This window comes from Neodiprion fabricii, chromosome 1, assembly GCF_021155785.1.
Source record: "Neodiprion fabricii isolate iyNeoFabr1 chromosome 1, iyNeoFabr1.1, whole genome shotgun sequence".
NCBI lineage: Eukaryota > Metazoa > Arthropoda > Insecta > Hymenoptera > Diprionidae > Neodiprion > Neodiprion fabricii.
In genome coordinates, this window is record NC_060239.1 from 31,070,144 (window position 1) to 31,094,098 (window position 23,955).

Sequence of the window (23,955 nt, forward strand, 5' to 3'; positions counted from 1 at the left end):
GCGTACCTTTGTAAATATCAATTATGCTAAAATAATTCGTGCGCTCTTTATTTAGTAAGCGTACAAACCCGTTGTATACTTAGTATCTGCATAGAAAGCAGCGGAGTTGGGCTAACGGATCGATGAAGTTCTTAATCCCATATGACGGTATGTATACGTATAACACAGGTGCGTACAAAACAATGCTTTGATGTTTTCATGCGAATGAAAACGATGCGATATACTTTGGTCTTCTACAAAAAGACAAACGTAGTTAACAAAGAAGTTTCTTCGCTTCTTCCATTCATTGAAAAAATAAAAAAAATAAGAAAAAAACAAAGAATCGATCGAGCTAATCGCAGCATCGTATTACATGGAACAATAAATCCTCGTCAAGATGAGTAGTGAGAACAGTATGGGTCTGACACAAGTTCTTAGCGATAGAGCCGCGCTCGATCAGACGAGTAGTAGTAAGTGGTAGAGTAATCGTGTTCAGCCGCAGTCTAGTAGTAGAGCCGCGTTACGATCAGACGGACTTGAAGTAGCGAGCGCTGTGAACGGTCAGACGCGGGATCACTCTAACAATAAGCTGAGATGCGAATGGGTTTCGCAAAATACCGACAAGCTTGGGGGGCGGGGGGGGTTAAAAAGCAGTATGGCGGACGGGGCGGATCGCCAAGCAGTAATGGTACACAAAACTCCTTTATTTACACTCGCTTGGCAGTGATTTCGTTATAGCTTTCAGTCTTATTGTACAAAGAAGCGTTGCGCAAGAGAATCCAAGGTTTGAACGACGCATAATGAAATCTCGAATAATAACATCGATGTTTCAGTCTCGTTCAGCGATGCACAAAGGACGACGATGCCGTTGGAATCGTTAGGACGATGAAAACATTTAAATGCAAGATTTCCGCATATACAAAGTATGAAAAGATCCTTAAGATTGAATTAACAAACGTGATCAATTACATTACATATTTGAAACGGTGGAAGAATAACCAAAGACTCCTAACAAGAACCAAGATTATTCTTACGCTGTGATTTACTTATAGAAATTCTATGTAATTTCGGTTTTTCAAGTCCCGTTAATCAGTAGATCTGCAGACGGTAAATTTTTTTTTGCTTCTTGATTACTGTTATCAGCGGGATTCCGTGTATCAGTGAGATATCGTGCTCAAAGCATCGAGGAGAAGCAGAGTTAGTTACAGAATCGGACAGGTCAAACGAAATTAGCGCCATTGAGTTAGTAGTTAGAAGGCTGCAATAAAAACCTTCGAAAAATTTCAGTTATGTGATACGTAGCCTGGATGCAATATATCCCGTGATTGAGGCTTCAATCAGCGTATTCGATTAGTAAAATTGATAGCGACGACGTATAGACTTCATTTATGATATTTGATTTCCGTTAATTCTCTTTATTGATTATCATTATCATTATTCATATACATTTTACTGTAAATTTTTTCATCTATCATCCTGACGACAGTAAATAAGTAATAAATATTTAACAGCCACACGATGAAATGTTCGAATGCGATCACGTTCAGTGTTTAAATCGACTGAAAATTTAATTTCAATAAATCAATTGTGGTTTGCCGAATAATTGGAATCCGCTCGTAGTTGTTTACGGATTTATCTGTCTGGCAATTAATTCTTTTATACGAACCCCGAAAAACCCGATACGCATCCCGTATTGGAAATTGAAAATTTGGTTAGATCCAATCAACAACTCGGTATTGGAAAATTAAACGGATCAGGTATCAAAAATTCCGCAACAAGTCCACAGCACGTTTCATCGGCCGAACAAAAATCACATGCTATATAATTTGATTCTGTAGAACATTGCGTGTTTCCCGATCTCGTGGAATTGTCGAATTGAAAAATCCGATGGCTGTTTCCTGCACGGAGACTCGATTCCCGTCAAAGGAAATCATCTGTCTGTTCTATATATTCGTAGCACAGCGAAAATATTCATCATCCACACAATTCTAGAGGGACATTAGTTGGTTATACGAGTCGAGATTTCTAATCAGCTTGCAATTTCCTCGGGGTTGATCGACGCAATTGTGGCGCAGGCACGTCATTCCGGAAATTGGGGGAACCTGTCCTGGCCGGAAATCGAGTGCAATATCGAAAATCAAACGTGCGGATCTTCCAGCTCGCGTTACGCAGCCAGACAACAATTACCGATTTTTGAGAGGCGGAATAACAGCATTCCAATAATGTTTACTGAAATCGCCGACTGAAGGGAATTTAAAATTGTGCAGCACTCCGCGCTTCAAAATGAATATTCATCCAGGAAAGAGGTCGCTGCGAATTTTACATCCGCCATACGACTTGCAAGGCGAGCGGAAATACGCGGCAGTGAAAAAGAGGAAATGAACGGGTTGAGCTGCATTGTTATAATGGCTTGCAGAAGGACAATAATCCGTCAGTTTTCGCTTGTCAGCATAGCCAAGCCAGCCGAGCACGGAGATGGAAATTCAGATCGTGAATTCACTGCGACTAACTATGGACGGATCAATGAACGCACCGCATTGTTTCCTACATGACAATCATCGTCACATGGGCGAAGTAAACGAAATATAACATTCTTCTGCCAATCACGATATATTTTATTTCAATGCCCACTGACTAGCGAATATTGACTTTATGTCGTAATAAATATGTCGCAATATGGTAAAGTTTAATTGAAATCACTGCGTGTACGTTTATAGGCGATGAAAGAAAGTATAAGAGTTTCATTACTTGCTTGAGATGTAAGATTGTAGGATTTCGAAGCGGTGATTAATTATTCAAAGAATTTTTATGAGACGTGAATTATAAAATTATCACGGCACAACTTTGCTTGTCAAGAATCTGAATGCAATGATCAATATCGTACACGTATAAGAGGAGGAAACCATGAGCAACGAAGGAAGTATTGATCGTGGTGGTTTCATAGATACGTGGAATAATAGTTGCCTAGTTTTGTGAACGGCAAAACTTACAGTTTTCCCTCGAGTGACGTTGCAAGTACAATTCAACATGTGTGTACGAAATATGCAATTTCAGGAATAAAAACTGCACCGTATACTGCTGCAGGTTTCCTGGTAAACTCAGTTGGGGAATAATACGGGAAAATTACCCCGAACTAACAATATGCGAAAACGCAACGTAGATACAAATCAGACAAATGCTAGGTCATGGAAAAATAACGTAGACAAGCAACGACGAAGATGAATCGAAAGGCGAAACACTCCAACAATCAGCGGCTGACTGGCATGGCCTAGCACGTATTGATCCTGTAGCTCGAGAAGCTGTCCGTCTTTATGTTTTTCCGTCTCTCCGTGTCTCGTGGCACTACCCTCCCCCAATAAAGTAACACTTGCGAAGAAGAAAACGCGTTTCGCATAAGTGGAGAAAATAGTTGACCTCGCTTCCCCCCCTCGCCACAACGTTACAAGCTTTTTTCTAATATACAGATAATATCTAGCCGCGATGCGGCGCGTCAAGAAATTTATGAATTGGAAAAACGCTTCGACGATAATGATAAGAAAAACGACAAGAAACGAATAGGACTTGAGATCTACAGGAATTAGAGTTTATGGACGTGCTGACTATATTACTACACAGGTATGTATATCACGCGGAGCTTTCAATGAGAAAGCTCCTTTTTTTTCTACAGTTTATCATTAACCCTTTCAGTCACAACAGGATGCTCAGCGTCCCACCTAAAAAATTTCCATGTCCTAGCCTTGTCACAGTTTATTTAAAACTTTAAATGATCTCTGTTACTTCGTATAACCCCAAAACCCCCCGAGTAACAAGATTCAGTCAGAATCATCGAATTTTGATGCTTTTTTCTATTTTACATCCGCCATATCGGATCTGCCATCTTCGACTTAGACATGATCAAATTCCGACTTCAGATTCGCGATCAGCTACCCCAAAACCCTCGAGTAAGAAAATTCAGGCCAACATATTGAGTTGAAAAGTGTGTGACTGAAAGCATTAACACAATACGTGGTGAGAAAATCCTAGAATATATGGAAGAATTATTAAAATTGCCAAAGTGTTGCACTGTCCCATTCAAACGATAAATATGAAGGAATGGTCGAACAGCCGGAAGCGATGACATTACGTCAGAACGGAAAGTTATTATCGACAACGACGCACGATTATTGCGAATCCCAGGGCTCCGATAAATAGCGGCGTTCACGAGAATCGGGATTTCCAGACATTTCTAGCGACATCTAATCTCCACCGATTTCTCTTCTCTATGAATATCAAGTTTTTGCAGAGACACAGGTATGTATTGACAGATCAAGCGATGATAGAATAAATGTAATAACACTTACACGTCGTATTGCCGACCATATCGATGATGCATTGAGCTTCTCGGGATAATTCACGGTTATTGAAGGGCCGCACCCGCACCGCCACCTTCACCGACGACATTTTCCGCCTCTTGTTCAGTTACCTTCTATGCAGTGATCGTGAAACGGATCTCTGAAACATAATGAAACATTTTCATGAATTTGTGAATAATCTGCAACTTCGGATGCGAGTTATGCTTGATCGTGAAGATTATCGACAAACTACGATAGATTCGTTTATGACATGCACAAGTAAATATCTGCAAGATTATTTCAAGATGAGCCATTACCGATTCAAGCGCTCTGTTATATTTTATCCGAATAAAGTCTGACCGGAAGAAATTAAACTACATCATGTTCGACGATGATTCGATTCTAGGTGACAGTGAAACGAAGCTCTATAGTATTATTAGCAAGATTACCGATAAATTTTGAAATATTAAAGTTACTACCGAGTTATGAATTCAGACTCTATTTGGGACTTGCTCCCTCGAGAGACGTAACGCGACATCTGGTGCCATTAGGCTATCAAAGTCACGTAGCCAACAGTTGTTACAAAATCATCCCCTCTGGTGAACGTTTAGCCGCATAATTGCCTGCGTAAAATTAAACTGGACACGGGAGATGAGCGGCTCTTTTGGATAATTATAACTAGAACCGAATTGTGATTTGGGATTGCTTATCGCGGGAACGTGTTGAATTTTATGCAAATTATATACCATATAAACGATAATTAAGAGTCATGCTGGCATTCGTTCTGAACAAATTGAGAAAATGATCTCAGCGAAGGAAATATCTTGATAAAAGATTTCGTAAACATAGGTGCGTCTTAATCGCAGCCTCGATTCAACTTAAGAATCTCAGCAAGGTTTGCAGGCCATTACAAATCATATAAATTTTCTTATTTTTTCAAGCGTAAGACTTATATTCTTTGAGATATACCGTTCGAAGAAACGAGATAATAATTATTCCAAGATAGTAAAGATTAATCAGAATCACCAATTTTTATACGATTTCTTGATTAGTAACCAATTTAACTGCACGTAAGTTATATCCACGGCGTCAAGAGTTTATGATTTTTATTTGGTAATGAAGAACATTGTCCACGACATGTAATATTTCGTAAAAATATCATACATTTTACGAGTATATATACAGGCATTCGAAGAAGAGTTATCAAAAAGTGATTAACTTGATGGATGCGATCGTCCCTCTGGTCGCCCTAAATTCCTAATAATATATAGAGTATAAAAGTTTGCGATAAAACATGTTTCATGGATGTTCTGGACGACGTTGAACATCCAAATAACCATCGACTCTCAAATTCGCAAATATACAAACTATCAAGCTGGATTATATTGCCGTAGAAAAAAAAGGAAAAGAATGAAAAAATATGGATCAACATCTGCATCTGCATTGGTTCACTCTTCTCTTCGATAATGGGTTAATTTAAAATTCGAATTCACCGCAAAACACCGCGCTTGCATTCCCCATCGGACCAAGACCTGTATACAGAGATATGTTGGTAGATTCAGACTGGCGTGCAGCCAAAATTGGAAAGCTCCAGGAAACGGCGTCTCTACGGGGATCCCCCTGTGTCTTGCTTACACAATCCACGGGGAAGCCCGTTCCCGCGTGGAATTCGCATTTAAAGCCGATACGGATAATCTGCGACTATTTTTCGTTCACTTATTTCCCTTCATTTCGTAAAAGCTGGTACACTCTTTCACCCGCTAAACGATACAATTCGATTGGTCACGTATCGGGTACATATATATACGTAGTAAGCACACACGCGGCGTTTGAGCTCTCAGTTCTTAAGCACTAGAGGAATCTTCTGGAGGAAATGGAAAACTTGGCTTGGTAACTAGATACTCCGAGGTCGGCGATGAGTCATCTCACCCTCCCGTCCTCGCCAAAAGATATTGACAACAAGATCAGAGTCGCTGAATTTTGTACATTCGCTATTTCTTCATATACTATAGCTGATTTTTCCGTTTCCGACCTAAATATAAAAAGATTTTACGCGTTATGGGTAGAAGGCCGACGATCACGCATAACGGTGGATTTTTACTGCATTCTACACTCGCCTCGTAGAATTCAATTTTCCGTGAAGACCAAAGTCGACGAAATAGACCGGCGGGTTAATGCTGTGGATACATCAAGTTCGTGTAGAATAAGACAGCGAGTGTATTATCGAGCTTGCGTCAGTGCGAAGATTGAAATGGTTGCGTGCGAATTTGGTAGCCAAATGTAACTGATTAAAGCTAACTCACATTACGGCGCAGGATGTACGGTCGATTTCTCGGATTGATCTACGCTAATGGTGAAATTGCTGGTAATTTTCGCGTGGGCAAGCGAAGGAAACTCGACTATGGGTGTGTCGTGTTGGATTGAACTGAAGAGTGTAAGAATAGTTTGACGTTGTTAATAGCGGTTGGTTTACCCCACGGCAAGTCTCAGACGTGAGCCAATCAAGCGGAATAATTAAAGCACTACGGCACTCCGTCATTCGTTATACTTTCGGCAGAAAGGAGTGAATGTCAGTTAATTCGATGACTGCGATTGATTTACTGAACCTCGGACGAACTCTGAAAGTATTTATGTATGCCCCGTTTATGTGGGCGAAACGAATTAGGGTTGAACCAGCAAACCATGGAGTTGTTTCGGCTGATGGGTGGGGGGTGCACACGGCCGTCTGCTACGACAGTGACGTCATCTCAAGGATAAACAATTACATGGGCTTGTCGTGAGTACAGTGACGCAAATTTTTCGCGGTGTCAACCGAAGAAATTATCGATTTCTGCGAATTTCAAATATTCGGTTCCTCGAGTCTGTTTGCCGAGGGGTGAAGAAGGTAAATGAAAATAAAAAAACAACGCCTCAAATTGGAATTAGAACATAGTGACTAGAGTCGAATTACCACTAACAATGAGATGTAACAATCCCAATTTTGATTATTTGGGAAATTATTTAGGTAGATTCGAAACGGCCCAAACTTCTCGTTCAATGTCTTAGAGAAGTGTCGATTCGCGACTTCAAGATTCAACGAAGTATGAAAAAGTTGTAAACTCAGCCAGAGTTTTTCCTCCCTTTGTTGATTCAATTTGGAATTTGCCACGATGAATTATTTTCGATCAAATTATCGTCTTTGGGAGGACACAAGTATTTGCTTGCTGCACGTCCGATGTCTCAACTGTTCGTCGAGCAGCGACGAAAAGTACCTGCGATATTATCGGTATGTGATCACGGAATGGTGACAGGGATGAATATTAGTCTAAGGCTTACTTGATTAGAACGGGGTAAAAAAAAGTTCAAAGACAAACGGTTGATCCGCTGCAGAAGAGAGCTCGGAACAATGTTTGTAAAAGTTGCGATAGTCGGTCTCGATCGATCTAAAGATTTAGAAGCGAAGACTTGACTTGACGAACTCAAGGGCACTCACCGATGTGAATTTCGAGAGGTTGTTAAAATCCTAGGAAAACAACGCGTGATAATTTCCCTGCAAGCACACTGTATATACGAAAATCACAAATAGCACGATATATTAAACGCTTCGTCGACTGAACAGGACGAAGCCACAATCGCAGACATTATTGTATGTCCACACTATACAACGGTGTCCCGGCGACAGGATGCGAGCTTTCGAGTGACTGCTACGCCACCATCAGCGAGCTTTCGACTTAGAAATGGGAATATGGCCGCGGCGCATGCACGCCCTCGACGAACCGTCACGTGACTGGTCTAGTGGGTCATTTTTCCGGGACGGGTGTCCAATGGGAGGGTTGTTCCCGACGAAAATCAATAGCGAGGGAGGTATACCCGTGACGTCACACGGCAGACGATCGACCAATGCGGCGCGGGCGGCGCCGGCCAATTCCTTTAAGCAATCAATAAAGAAGCCAGTGCCACCGTGGGGTGCGGGGGCGTAGAACGGGCTGGATGAGTAAAAGGTATAGAAATCGCGTCACATGTCGCGCAGGGGGCCTCACGGGCTCTCTCGTGTGTCGCCCTTGCGAGTTCCAGTCTCCCGGGGCACACCGACCCGTTCCCCATTCCTCATCGCCCGTTGCCCGTTACATCGAAATTCACCCGGCAGGCTCGAGCTGGCCTTGCATGGTTCATTAGCACCTAATAGCCGTATGAATTATAGATGATCATTGCGCGCACAGCGTGCAGGTTTTATACCTACAACACAACGAGTCGCATTGCACCGAAAGCTGCGGGTACGTCAGATCTTTTTTGCCATACTCCCTCTCTTTCTCTCTTACCGTCTTGAACAGCCCTCGACGAATGGGGAGATTTAAACGCATTCGGCAGAGTGAAGTTCAGTTTTTTGAAAGAAAGGACGATATCAGATTGTCCTTGACACGGGGTGAAAATCTAAGTAGCTGTTGCTCCGAGAGCCGATATACACATTAGTACTCCACTTTGTCTCAACGACTATCTTCATTGGAGTGGGTCTATCTTACTCTTTTTTAATACAATGGACAGATTGGGGCCCGAGACTATCGAGGCATGCGACCCGCGTTGGCGATGATTTTTCGACACCGTCATTCAGCGAGGGTCGGTTACACAGGTTTCCTGAAAGCGTTACTCGCGGAAATACATCTGCAGATCTTACTCGGGAATGTCGTCAATTAAACGGAATGAGATTTTATTTCACCGAATACTCGAGCTGCCAGGCGCCTCAGCTAAGTGCGGGTGACCATGGCACAGTTTTCGTGTTAAATTTCCGAGCTGAAATCTACGTATCTTGGCATACAGAATCTGGTTCGTAAAGGGGAAAATTTCAGAAATTTAGTCAAAGCATTCGGAATCTTTTACGGTAGTCCATAAACCATTTTCAACATTCGCGTGAAGCCTAAATTATCCGAAACGATCGATGCTCGTTACATTTGATAGCTGAAAATACGTAGGTAGGTTACCTACGTCTGATTCAGAATCTTGTTTCAAACTTGTCGTAATAAACAGGATATATGTACAATAAGCTCTTAAAAAGCGCCTACCGAAGGAGTGTAATAAAATACGAAACGATTACGCGAAAGACTGATGCATCTGCGACTAGCGAGAAAGCTCTTGGACTTTTTGAACGAAAAACTTTCATTCGATATCGTTGCTCTTTAAAATTATCACGAATGCCATTTTAAGATATATTACATTTTTATTTGTGATAGTTGTTAACTGAAAGCTGTTACTCTATGGTTAAGCTAAATAAAACGACCAAAAGTGCTTATCTCACCTCTGTGCAGAACACCGTAAAATATCGGTGCTGAATTATATCGCAGAGCGAAGAAAAAACCTTGGGATTCAACAAGATTTTTTATTGGCTGAACATAGAATTTAATAATTCAAAGTTTCGCCATTGAGTAATGGTCTTTACTCTTCTGCACAGGCTCAGCCACTGCGTGTTGAATATTATAAATCGTTTTTAAACTCAACTTATATTCAACTCTATTCGCTACCCCGTTACCTATACATACGGTTATGCGTAGTAAATGCGCAAGGAAAAAGCTCGCTTTCGGCTGCTTCGCTGCAATTTCTTCAATCTTAAAAAGTGGTCGGTGACTGCTAATGTGTGTTGTGAGATTGTTCTCGAAACGTGAAAGCCCGACTCGTCGAAAGCTTTTTCGCCGTCCATTGTTGATTCCTAGGCCAGGTTTCTTCAATAATTTTCCATTATCCAAGAATAACGATAGCTTACAGAAGTCGAGTTGTTGCCAAATTTTTTGTCAGGTGTGGCGGAAGGTGTTCGGCGTGTGTGGTAAACCTAATTCCAATTGTTTCTCTTCACTTACGTCCTTCGGTTGGCCGAGAAAGAATGGATTTTCAATTTGCCGAGAGAAAGAAAACGCGAGCAATGGCTCGAACGAATGGCCGTCCATTTCCATCCCTCTCATATACATGATACGGATGGGTAAATTTTACAAGCGGTGATTGTCCGGGATGGGTGTCGTAAAAATGAAGAAATTTGACGGTCCTGCAACATATTCTCGTTTCAACCGAAGAGCGATGTCGATACGATATTCGCTTACCAATATTTGAAAATAACACCAAATTAGCTGTTTCGTAAAGCTCTGTATACGTGGTTGACAAATATCCATTGTTAGTGGCTACGAGCATGGAATATAAAAAATAAGGGTGTCATTAAGGAACGGTACACGCTGTATAAACAATGAAGTGAAATGATTAGATACCGATGAAAAATAGGCGAAAATAAAGTTCTATACTTTCTAAATTCGAGGTTCAAGGAAGAAATAATATCGACCTTTTATACATGTCAGGGAATCGACTTCCTTGAAATACGTCGTCAGACACTGCGTATAATTCCTTCCAATTATCACTTCATGAATTTTAACAAATTTACGGAGACGAAGTTGTTTAATCAGAGGATTTTACGCGGCAGGAAGATTAGTATTAGGGTCACAGAGGGATGTTGGTTGTGACATGAACCGTGAACGCGAAAGACAATCCTGAAACCCTTGACCGAGGATCTCACGCCTAGTGAACATCGAACGGTCATGTCTAGTAGGAGGGAATGCAGATGGAAACGAGCAAGCGAGTCCCATCGAATTGGCAGGAAATGGGACGAAACTTGAATCGAAGGCTCGAGCCTCGGGTTAGTGAACCGAGACCAGAAACTTATCACGCATCGGTATGATCCGAGTGAGTTTAATTTAAACCGTGAAATACTGTCTGTTACCGAAGCTTTCTGGCGCCAGGAATCTTGCCACGCGACGTCACCGGCTCTATCAAATCGCGAGCAAGCATGCAACGATGTCGATCCGCAAACGTGCAGAGAGACCGTCGTCGAGCCAAGCAAACCTGTAATCAATTTCGAAAACGTACCAATGTCCGGATTGCCCATTTACAGTAGCTAATCATGCAGGCGTGGATAAAACCGCTTCAGCTTCTGAAGGCTAAGTTTGGGAAACTTGGTCGTGACCCTGGGTTAAATAACAAGGGGTGAATAAAGCTGATCCGTGAAGTTCAGAGGTGAAAGAGAAGGCGAGTCTCGGTATTTTGGGAAGCAGAAGTAAACGTAAGTTACGAACAATGGTTACGGCACGGATATTAATTAAGGCAACGTGTAGCCGGCGGTAGTTAAGGACGACAAAGCCTGGAGAAAGGTTACACCAAATTTATTTGCCAAGGCGGATTGGGCTTGCCTCGATGCGCCTGCACAAAGCTCTCATTAAATACATAGGTGTGCGAGAATTTCTGCTCATTCGAACTCTTCCCCGTCTCATATTCGTTGAAAACAATTCCAAGCGCCGTAGGCGCCATATCGTATGAATTGGGTATATCGAACCATATACATTCAGGATTAATTCGCCCGTCTATACAACGTTTGTTAGAGAATTTCGATTTAATTAAATTGAACATAGATTTCTGCTGATTTTAACGACCTCCTACCTTTCATCAAGGAGTCTTTCGCACTTAACCAGCAAGGGAAAAGTATTTGAATGCATTTGATCGAAGTTCATTGACAGACCGACATCAATGACGATGCCTAGTCGTAATGAACCGTGAATTGCGTGTAACAAATGAATTTGGTGCTCAGAATGTAAAACTCGGAATGTTGAATAAGAAAACTGGTTGGAGCGTTGCCGACAAAGTTTGTTATACTTTTTTCCCTCTACTTATGCGGACACAAAGAACTGGTCGATTTCGTCTGGCGGTGGCCGAGTGAGTACCAAGTTAATGGAGGTGAGTATTCGGATATTTGAGAGAAAGGATTAAGCTCGACGAAGCAACAACGAAGCTCGGAGATTCTTCGTCATTTTTACAGTCTATAAACGAGGTCTTGGGCGTTCGGTAGTTTGAAGGCTTGTTTGACTGGGTTGTTTGTTAGCCGGTTGAAAGCAACGCCCACTCCAAGTTGCTTTGTCGTCTCAACACTTCTGTTTTCATCCGCACCCGGATACGGCCAAACTCCAACGACAATGATACAGAACAAATTGTCTCTGCTGGAAAACTTAAGGAAGCCAAAAAATGTCAACCGAGTAATTTGCAACTGCCATATTTACTGCACAAGATCTTGTCACGGAAGGAGATAAAAAAAAAATGGTGATGCAATCGGGTAGTAATAAAAACCGTACAACGGAAGAGATTTTCTGATAATCACACCGAACAGATTTACGGGTAAAATTTTTCCTCGTATACGTAAATGTATAAGTACCCGAGGTATGCAGAGAATAATACATGAGATCATGCGTATAGCATGGCACAGGCGTGTGGGCGGTTTTACGCGTAGTTCTAATTCATTTGCAGGGTTGAAAAGCTAGGGGAAGGGGAGAGAAGCATGCAGAAGTGACACGCCTGGAAAAACGTTTTATATGTATAAGATGGACGATATCCAATTTTGGAGCTTTCAAAATAGTCCAAAAACTTTTCTCTGCCTCTGTGTAATATATTTCATTTTGTATTCAGTTTGGGATTATAAAGTGAAATTTCGATTCAAAATTTAGCAAAAGTTGTTGAATCTAAAGCAAAAAAAAAATGACCATCTACCTGAATTGGAATTCAAATAACAAAGAAGAAAACCTGAGGATGAAGTTTAGTGACGTTACCGTAACGACGCGTGTTGACGAAAAATCGTTACTTCGCACCTTTAGGAATGTCCGAAATTTAGTAAACCATGATAAATAAGATATACTCATATTTTATAAAGGCCAACTCCTTGAAAGTCATTATAAAACTGCGCAATAATGATTTTTTCACTGATGTTTCGCCACGTTAACGTTACTAACTTCACGATATCTGTGATCCTGGAATCGTATCACTGACTGCAACAACTGCTGGACCCCTTGATTCTCTGCATCCAGTTAATTAAATGTACGATGCAATGGTCAGACGTGACATCAGCATTCGTGCGTGAAAGCGAGTTTTGTTACAAGGATACACGTGTCGCCGTACAATCCGCAAGCTTTCCGTTCTCTTTGATCTGCACGAGCCGTTTTCTCGCGTGATACGAGTTCTCTCTTTCAGTCTCTGCAGCTCGAATAGGGCAGACTCTAAATGCGAGCGCTAAACGAAGCCTTCGACGTTTTGTGTTCGAGGTTGCCACCGGAGACAAGGTCACGTAGGAAGACGCGAGTGTATGCATATTCTACACACATACGCTACCCGTTTGGGTCTAGGATCGATATATTGAATGAGCAAGTGAATTGAGAATCACGAGTTAAGCGAGGGTCAAAAACTGCGGGGGGTGAAAACTTCCACGGCTTTTGTATAACGCAATTCCAGCCTTTTTTTATCCGATTAATATTCATAAGCTTTATCGCGAAGAATACTCGTGCCGCGGCGCTCAGAACAACCCCGAAGCCATTAAATGTTTCGCGTTAATCGACGAGTCAAAATCCACCTCCACAGTTTCTGGATGGCTGCACAGGAACAACTCGCTCTTATTATGCAGACAATACTCGCACCGCGTGGACAGTTTTCTACGCAGAATCCCCTTGTGGATCCCACTGCGGCCATGATGGCATGATTCGCAACACCCTGACCTCGCTCAATCCACGAACCATGAAAAGGATAATGGCTCTTTGACCTCAAACCGCCGTCGTCACGTGTATCCAAAGCTAATTTAGCACGCGAAAAAGAGGTTCTAGGACTTGGTAGCCCTTTGCGCATCGGGAAAAAATATATGCTACTCTTTTTCACAAAACGATCGATACATTTGCACGCATGTATATACCTGTACAAAGACGACTGAACACTTTCTCTGAATATACCAGGACGACAGGATATACTGCCATTAAGATGGACAGCGACGACGTCAAGAATGTCCTTGTAAATGGGCGTGAATATTTCCAAGGTAAAAAATAGTTCGAGTACACTTTGGCGCATCAGGAACAGGATGAATTTTTAAAAAACTGGGGCAACTGGAAGTTGGGACTGCCAAACGACGCACGGTGTAGGACAATTCATAAAATATTGAAAACGTAACGTAGCCAACATTCTGGCGAATAGGTCGATACATGTATGAATGGATGGTACCCGAACTCTGCACATCGTGCCGATTAAACCTACATGCATGTTCTCGGTTTATGAACTTCACGTATTCAGTTAACCTCCAGAAGTGAAAAAAAAATTATACGCATTAAAATGATTGAGATACCTATTCGATGAGATTGGAATACTTCTGCTACATACATTGAAAGCATGTAAGAAAAGTAGGAACGCGGAAGTACCTAAAACGAATTTGTTTATAACAATTTTGAAACAGGTGAGATAGATTTTACTTTCGTAAGGTTTATTCACTCATCAAATACCTGTTATGACAGGATTCCTGCAAAGTTTGTCCAGTGGTTGAGAGCATCATCGTGTTGACGATAGACCTCTTTCACGGATGACTAAGTATATAACATAACCGTGGACGAAACTTTCCATAGAGTCTAAACCATTCGCCGGAAGGACTGTAAGGATCTCAGTCTTAGAGGCGCCATGGCAGGACGGTACAATTGCAAATGGACAGAGAATGATGAGAGTGAAAATTGAACGATTCGTTTGTACTAGAGTATTTTTATCACTAGAAGAAAGGTAGGTTGGAGTGCAGTTACGTTATGCGAATATTTTATACATTGGTCACAGACATATTATCGTCGAGTCTTAAAGTCAGCGAGCTCGTTAAATTTGTCGGCTCTTTATAACAACTGCAGTTATTGTACCTACCTACCATTTCCTACGCTCTACGTTAATGTGCAACTCCACCAACAAGAGTAGCGAGTATAACGAGCTCGCATCATTCATAGACCTACACATAGCCGTAATTTCACGGACAGTATAACGCGGGGGGAGGAAAATATAATTTATTACGAATAGACAAGTGCGGTAAGATAAGTCGATCGTTGTGGCCATTATTCCTGCTCTTGTAAATTACTATGCACATACCTTTTCCACCGATTTGTATCGGTAATTGATAAGAAACGCAGCAGCCAATTATGCGCACGATTCATAGAGCACGGGTACGTTATCAGCGAGAACAATTGAACAGACTGAATTAAGTGTAAGTGATCAATTAGTCGGTTCAGGTATATAATTATCGATAAATATTTCTAGGTAAGTATCGGTTATATCCACACTATCGAGGAATTTTTAGTGCCCGTATTAACCTTTGCGTTAAGATTAAGAAAAAAGATGTTGATGCAGAAAATGCTTTTTTATTGAAACTTGTAATGCGATTGATCTTATATTTTTATTCTTATCGCTAATGTATAGCCTGTTGCGAGGAAGAAAAAAATTCTAATGACTTTCTTTCACCTGTAATCACTTTTGATTTTGTAAAATCTTCAGGGGTGTATAAAAAAAAAATATGTCTAACCACAGAAAAATCAACGTGGCATAGGGCATCGGCCATGTAATGGAATAAAACACTTTTTTTCGAAAGTCTCGGCACGAAATCGCATTAGACCGACCATTTGCGTCACTCCGTTTATACATACGCCTTTCCCAAATCGTATTAGTGATAACAGTGTATTGACGCAATGTTTGGTCTAATGCGAATTCGTGCTGAGACTTGAGAAAATAAATTTTTAACTTCATCGAACAGCCGATCCCAACTCTGCCGATTATTCTGTGGGGTGATTACATATCTCTGCAGATTACGCCTATAATATCCAAATGTGATATGAAAGGAGTGACGAAAATTCATTTAAATTTTTGTTTATGCTTAGAACAACGTTTGCTCTGAAAATCTTGTCGTATTACAAAGTTCAGTAAGAAACAAAACATTTCTGTACAAGCAACTGTTTTGCCAGACTTTCCCGATCCAAATCGTATTAATCGGAAAAAAGTTCACCTCCAAAATGATCGAATCGAAAATCTGACCGAAATCACAGATACTGTGAATGTAAAAACTTCCAGGTTATTAATTGTAAGCTACAAATTGCTACAAAGAATTTCTTTTCACATCACAATAATGTACAGAACATAAAATATTTGAATAGACTGCAGATTTTTTTCACCATTTTTGCAAAGTCCGGGACACGAGAAAAGGAAGTTCAGCAAAAAATTGCTTCCGAACAGTTCGTTCGAATGAGATTGAATTTTTCTGACAAGGGTAACAGAAAAAAAGGTAATCCGTGGTTACTTTCTCCACATATAGCCATGCAGAGCTATATTCTATCTATATTTACACCGCGCGTGGATTACGGTTTCAGCCGTGCAGGCTTCGTTGGATTTAGCAATATCATGCTTTTCGTGTTTACGAAGAAAATGAAATCACGTATAATCGGATGAGTGCGTGTACCGGGACCGCAATGGAGTATCATGATATTGTAACAAAAAACTAAAGTAGAAAAAAAAAGTAAATACGAAGAAAAAGAAGAAGGAGAATGAAGCTGAAGCTAGCAGCCATAGTGAATATAAAAATAAAAAAATGAGAAATAGAAAAATTCAGTTGTGCTTTATCCTTACAATTGTATAAAAGTATCGGGGGGCCAAGGTATTTTACAAAATTTTGATTCTCCGACTTCGTTACCTTATTCGAACGAATGTTAGAAGGTTTGGCTGCTAATTTTATCAGTTAGCTTCAGCCTTGTAGAAGGAGACTGCAAACGAGCCGATGGAGACTATTTTGCAGCTCCTGCGCAGTTACGCAACCGACACATGGCCTCCAATTTCTTTTGCATGGTCCAATTAGAAACTCTCCAAGCCCAACTCGTTGGACCCAGGACAGTTTTTTTCCGGTAATTAAGACGCGCAGACGAAGAAACGAGTTTGCTCAAGAAGTATACACAGTTACACCATGAAAACCGTTCCATGGATTCCTATTCAGTGGGACCGCGAAATGCTCGGTTACAATTAGTTGAGTATATAATTTATGCAGACTTTGAAAGTCTTTCTTTTTCCTCACCTTGCTCGGTCGGTATGGCAGCGTGTGGCGAACATGTTATTTCGCATTACAGCGCATTACATGCATACACTATTTTCACGCGCATTACGTTGGTAATAAAATCGCGTAATTCACGACCTAGCTCAACGTTTCTTCGGCTATCGATTATCCCCTATCCGTCAATTTCACGGAAGGCAACTTTTTATCACGAAATGTTGCCGTGAAGCGCTGATGCGGAACAACGCGCGATCGTACGCCGAATGCAGTAACGAGGTTCTTGAGACCGCTGCAGCTATACGTGCACTGCATTTTCCCTAAGAATTTGCATCTGCTAAGTTGTCTCTGAGACTGGATTCAGACTACGGCGTACGGATATACTTAGGCAGCACAGCCTCGAGACTCCGGAGTAGGTGTCTCTAAGGCGACAGCGATACCTTATATCGATTATTGGATTCGGTATGCGCAGGTATTGTACTCTACTATCGACGTATAAATTGAAAATAATTAACGCAGCGGTATTTCGATTCGAGGAGATTATTTTCATCAAGTGAAAAGTTGTTCCTGGCTGCGATCGAGTTAAATCAATTATTTCATATATTGAAGATTGAACGAAAAAATATACGATTTGAAGGTAATTAAGGTTTGTTGGTAAATACGAACCGTTGAGATGGGTACGGTTCTGTTATATGGATGCGCCTGTAATTAGCGGAATCGCGAACGAGACATCTTGAGGATAAAGGTAGAAAATAAAACGAATCCTGTATTCACGCGTAATTAAAAGCTCGACGAGTCAATTAAAAGAATCTTGTATGGTAATATTTCTAAATGAAATGGAGAAAGAGGTCCATTCAATCCGGTTGACAATGAGCAGCAGGGTGAAAAGAAATAAGTATACGATACATAATCTATATACAGGGTCGGATTGTGCGGCTCCTGTAACGGGGTCATGGGAAGTACTTTATTAAAGCCGTCAACGCGGTAGATATCATCCCCGTTTTTTCTCCCGTGAACAGTAGAAGCGAGCGAAAGACGAAAGGGAGTAAACAAGAGAGATAGGAAGCCGCTGAGCCTTGGGAATCTGATCCAATTCGGTGCCACCTTGATCCTCCAATGCCGGTCATTTCATATTCCGCAATCGAACAGGCCATTTGGTATGTTATATCGATCTCGCTTTATTATAGGGGCCGAAACCATGGAATTCGTTCAAATATCTTTACCGGCGTTGAACGCTGGATTGAAATTCTAAAAGCACCTCCTGTTTTTCGCGCGAAGAAATCACGTCCCTGATTAATCGAGGATTGATCAAGCATAGGACGAACGTAAGGTTTTCAGGAATATATAACGCGGCATGTCCGCACCCGAGTTCAAACTTCTCGCCGAGATTTCATCCCGAAACTATCACCCTGCACGAAGTGAACCTATAATTGCTAATTAGCTTGGTATGGCGTCTGTTGACGACAGCTACAACTCGACAAAGTTCTATCATGCAAGTTTACCAACTATCGTTAAGATCCGCTCTAGTGATCTGACCGAATACTTCGGGTGAGATTTTCGTGAATTTGCACGATGATAAACAACATTATGTAGGTAAAACAAACTTGACTTTACTTTTAAAAGTTTGGCAAACGACATGCGTTCATTTTCTGTCGCATATTATGCATCTCTTTCATTTTATTTCTATAGTTGTAATTCATTGTTGGTTCGTTATTTCCTTATTTCCCTTAGGAAAGTTACAATTTTATAAATTTCCAGTCTTGTATACACATACTGGTACAAAAGAAACAAAGCTCTGCAGCATCGCGTTATACGATCTCGTTATACATGTATATCAACTTTGGCGAATAGCCAGAAGGGTGAAAAAAATGTAAGGCTGTATGATCGGCGAGAGAAAAAATATGCAGTTTACGGAGTAATTTCAGAAGACATCGATTCCGGGATTGAGAAGGCGAGTCCGCTCTATTTGAAAGAAGATGAAGAAGAAAAAGAAGACACGTGTGGGTCGACCTGCAAGGGCGTATCGGATCCGGGTTAATTGTATAAGCGAACTAAGAAGTTCGGAAGAAACAACGGGAGGAGAAGAGAAAAGGAAAGAGTTTGATTCGAGTGAGATAAAAATTAAGGGAGGAGGAAATACCGCGGCAGCGAAACGGGAGAAAGGAAGGATGGAAGGAAGGCGAAAGGGCCGGGTATTAATTAATCCGTTTATCTTGATGGGGGTTCAGCTGGTAAATATTAACATTGCGTTCCGTAGCTCGAACTGATCATCAGAAATTGATAATACTGCTTAATTTTTAGTGGGTACAAGCAAAGTCCGTAGACCGTTGTTATAGTCTGATGTGAAGAAATGTGTACGCGCTGTGTTGAGATTTAGAACGATAAGATTGGATAAAATGTGACAAACGTAAGATTGTACTTGTATTCGTTTTTGAAACTCGATTCATGCGCGCTGTTGCTTCTCGAGAAAACCGGCGGAGGATATTTTTCTAAAAACACATTTGTCTTTAGAAATACTGTGCGAATAATGTCGGAATTACACATTTATCCATTCATCACTCTCGTAATCATGAAAGAAAGGCAAATCTTTTCGTTCGTTGTCGTTCCCATTCTGCAGCACGGTAGCTTTATCTTCAGGACGACGCAGCTTCTGCATAAAAATAAATAAACCGAACCAAATCTCCCGAGGGAAACGATGTCAAAGAAAAATATAACGGCGATGGTTCGACCCCGACACGGCAAGAGAATTTTCCGATCTCGATGTAAAATGGAGTGGAAAAATGATGAGAAAATATAGCCGATGGAAAAAAAAGGCATCTACGCACGAATACACGCGCTCGGGTCAGGAGATTAACGAGTGCATAAAAATCGTTAGTTTTTGAAATGTTCTAGTAGTGCTTAAGGCGGAACAAGAAACGGACGCGAATGTATCCCCAAATATTTTTCTGCGCGTTATTTATACGACCCGCAGCGTGTGTAGATAATAATATAGCGAGAAGGGACGAATGTTTTCGTACAAGCATAATTCCTCTACAAGTATATGCGTGCAACATAACACCGAAAACATGAATAACCTCGAGTATGTACGTGCATACATTATGCTGGTGCAATATTTATACACCGTGTTATACGCGTGCAGAAGACCTCGCGGATTCAAATATAAACCGTGGTTGGAAAAATCGCACGAGATGTAGGGGCACAAGGTCCTGCTGAAGGGTCATTAATTCGTGTGCTTTGTGTGCTACGTGGGCCAGTTCAGTCAGGGCTATATAGGAATACCGCGTACATGTATATATAGGAATCGATTTGGAGGGCGATAGTCGATCAAGTGGATGGGTGGCGCAGGTGGAATACTTACGGACATGCGAGCCAGAGAAGCTCAAATATGTCGGTATGCAGAAACGGGGATTCTTGCGTATGAATAAAGAATGTGTGCGCGTAATGTGTTCCTCGTATGAAATGCTTCGTTCCGACTGATTAAACTCGTCCAAAGTTACGATGGAAGAAACGATATATGTGTAGGTGTACGTGGCACGATACACCGAATGTACGTACCTATACATGTAGAAAACGCGAGAGGGAGTAAAGAGTATGAGAAAGAAGATTTAATTTGTCCACCCTGCCGCCTTAAAGTGCAAAACGTGCCGGGTTTGAAGTTGAAAACGAAAAATTCAACTGTATAAGAGACAAAGAAATCAACGACGAATTGTAATAATTTTCTGTAAATTAGCGCATAGACTAAGATCTTTACGAATGAAATTTTGGCCGAAGTAGCAGGCAAGGTTTTCGCTGAAAGCCAGCAGGAGGCAGCTTTTCTCAAAGGACATTTTTTCAAGTACAGAGAGCACTATCCGTGTCTGCATATGTACAGTTATATATACGTACATATGTGAGCCTGAAAAATGTAGAAACCTCTTGCTCGCCGAAAGAAAGCTTCTGTAACGCGAGTTAGAGTCTGAAATATACCCAACGACGACAACTCGCTTGCTCCTTGAGATCAAAGAGCAAGCCCGTGTTAGACTCCAAGTTTTCCAACTCGGCTCTTGCTCCGTATAAATAAAAAAAAAAATACACCGTAAATATGAAAAAGTTAGAAGCAAGGAAAACGAAATACAAATACGAGTTCAGTATCATCCGTATGTTATGGGTGGGTAGGTATAACTTTGTTCGCACTCCAGAAATTCTGCTGTGTCGCGATGTGTATTATACGCTGAGAGAGATTTTTAGTTCCGGTTACCGCTCAGTCCTTAACTATTTTCATTTCTTACCACAATCGAAAAATATAGTTCTAGGTAGAAAATGAAAATTAGTTTTCTAGCTGTTACCGGAAAGTCTAGTATCCGTTGCTATTCTTTCCCATTACGATCACGGTTACTATATTTTCTTGTAACTGTTGCGAAAATTTAATACTTGTGCAACGATAAATTGACATTAAAGCCTTATTTAACTAACAAAGTAGAGTAAACCGAACAAAATGATTTTGCGTTGCAATTACCAAAAAAGGATCGACAATAGCGCAAAATGGTTACGCGTACCTCGTTTTTCGTAATTCCAACAGTATTCAAACAGTTTTTTAACGATATCTGTTTTACTGAATTTTTCTAGTTACTATAACAAATGAAATTTTTTTCAGTGTGCAGATACGTAAACGCATAGGTAAATATACAGGTATATATAATCGAAGAAACGGTGACTACGGAGAATTGAAAAACAGGTTCTGAACATTCGGGCACTTTTCTCCAACCCCGCAATTTTTGCTCGTTCATTTACCACCGCGACTTCGATTTAGTTCCATAGCGGCGTAGAGCATGTTTTTCTGCTGGTCGTAACCCCGTTGTTGGAGTAAACAGAGGTACACGTATATATGGGTTTCTTGATCTCCCATAGGTACGATTGAAACGGAGCACAGTATACGTCATTCTGAGCGTCCCGTCTATTTAAGTATGTACATGTCTTCGCTATTCCCCGGTCTAGGATGGGTAAATGGAGTTGGAAAGATACGCAGAAACACCGGCGAGACGGAAAGAAAAATTGCCCCCAGGACGAAAGAGCAACGAGTGCGCAAGGCGTCGCGGAAATAGTGAAAGAGTTCGTTAAATTAAAGGAACGAGTTCAACGAAAGGAAGAAACTCTTTCGCGTCGTGCATAACGACTTGAAAATTGCAAGAAGTAAGGAAATGGAAAACCACGAACACGCTCAATTCTCCACTCTTACTCGATCCCGATGTTTTTTACCGTCCTCTTCCATGCCGCGAGGAAAATCACAGGCTCCAGGATGATACGGAGCATTCTTATGCAAGACCTGCAAGTCTCTTATTGAGGCAAACTTTCGAGTTACATATCGTAAAGCGTCGAATAATTGACTACCCTCGGGATGGAAAAAAGGTAGGTAACGAACAAAGGGTCCATGTTCCGTGAACCGTTATATTTCTTACCCGTACCTATGTTGTAAATTATAAATTCTGAACGCATCGTTTTTCACGGGTTCTGCCGCTGGGCTCTACCGACGTAAAGTCAGACGACGCGGTACTTCGGCAAGATTTCAAAGCCAAAGGTATATTTCAGTACATAAGGTTTGCCTGGAGCGTATGTATGTAATACCTACATGTATACGTATACTATTGCGTACGCGAATACATGCGTAGAAAAAATCTGTGGTACAGAACTGAAAAGAAGAGACTGCGGGGGGGATTCCGACCCCGCATATGAAATTTCGCGTTAAATAAATTCAAACTTGAATGATATTTTGGAGCCCCTAACTTGTTGACCTTTTCGATTAGAGGTCAAGGGAATAGTTTGGGCGAAAACCGCTGAGCGTTGAAAATGTGTCGTGTTTCCAGTACGCGGATATCGGCTACCGGATATCGCGAGGGGATGAATGAATCAGCGAGATGAAACGAGTTTCGGAGTTACGAGGGGTCGACCAAACTGCAATTCGTGCACCAACGCAAAGGGTGTGGGACACGTAAATGCGGAGGATGCAAGGCAGGTTCGACTCTGAATAGAGTGCGAAGCACCGTAGATCGATGGTGTCTGGTGCACGGCACCCCTCGCCTGCCTCTCCGAGGCTTCGACCGCCTCCTCGCCACCCTCACCGTCGTATCCGTGTAGGCATCACCGCCGCCCCGGCAACGGAAAACGTGAGTCACCGGGACCCGCCGCAACCCGCAACCCATATCCCGCAGGGCCTCTCAACCCTCGACCCTCGACCCTCAACCCTTGGCTCCGGCTTGGCTCGACTAGAACCCGACTCACCTCCTACCGCAGACACTGACGGACTGAAAACAAAGTACCTTTTTACCTAAGGAGGCTTCCAGCGGGTCTAGCGACCCGTTCACCGTGCACCCTGTACAACTGCTGCGGGTACTCTGATCCTGGCATCGGTTTTTACTCTCGTCATTTCGCACATTTCGCGATGGGTGGATTCTACTCAAACGGATCCATACTCGGCGACACGACCGATATTGAAATTAGTCATTCATTCGGGGTGATGTACACTTCGAAACTGACGCTTGCCGATAACTGTGAATTAAGCCTAACAGCCCAACAAGTATTTATATACCCAGAGAGGACAACAGTTGGAAATACGATTTAAGGTCAATTTTTAAACGAAACTAGCAATCGGTTACCGATAAAAAATTATGGACGTTGTAATAAACGTAGAAGAGTATTTTGCTTGAATCCAAAAAGTGAAGAAAGGGACCTGCATCTATAGTTAACCTCATTTTCACTTGAAATATTGCAAAACATGGTATAAGTTTTATTCTTTCAGACATATTTCAATCT

At 41.5% G+C, this 23,955-nt stretch overlaps 1 protein-coding gene across 20 annotated transcripts in view; it reads right to left on the minus strand.

Annotated features, from left to right (window-relative positions):
* The window catches only part of LOC124183228 (kinesin-like protein unc-104), a 44,333-nt gene that overhangs the window by 18,029 nt on the left and 2,349 nt on the right, over positions 1-23,955 (minus strand). For 17 of the 20 annotated variants that reach the window (XM_046571606.1, XM_046571599.1, XM_046571545.1 and 14 more), the window contains exons 1-2: positions 7,783-7,989; positions 4,320-4,470 (exon numbers count right to left, since the gene is read on the minus strand). In XM_046571606.1, coding sequence (XP_046427562.1) covers positions 4,320-4,419 — 100 coding nt within the window. In that variant the 5' untranslated portion in view covers positions 4,420-4,470; positions 7,783-7,989. Of the gene's footprint in view, positions 1-4,319; positions 4,471-7,782; positions 7,991-23,955 lie in introns of those variants that run through there. The other 3 variants (XM_046571472.1, XM_046571573.1, XM_046571442.1) reach the window with 3 other exon arrangements.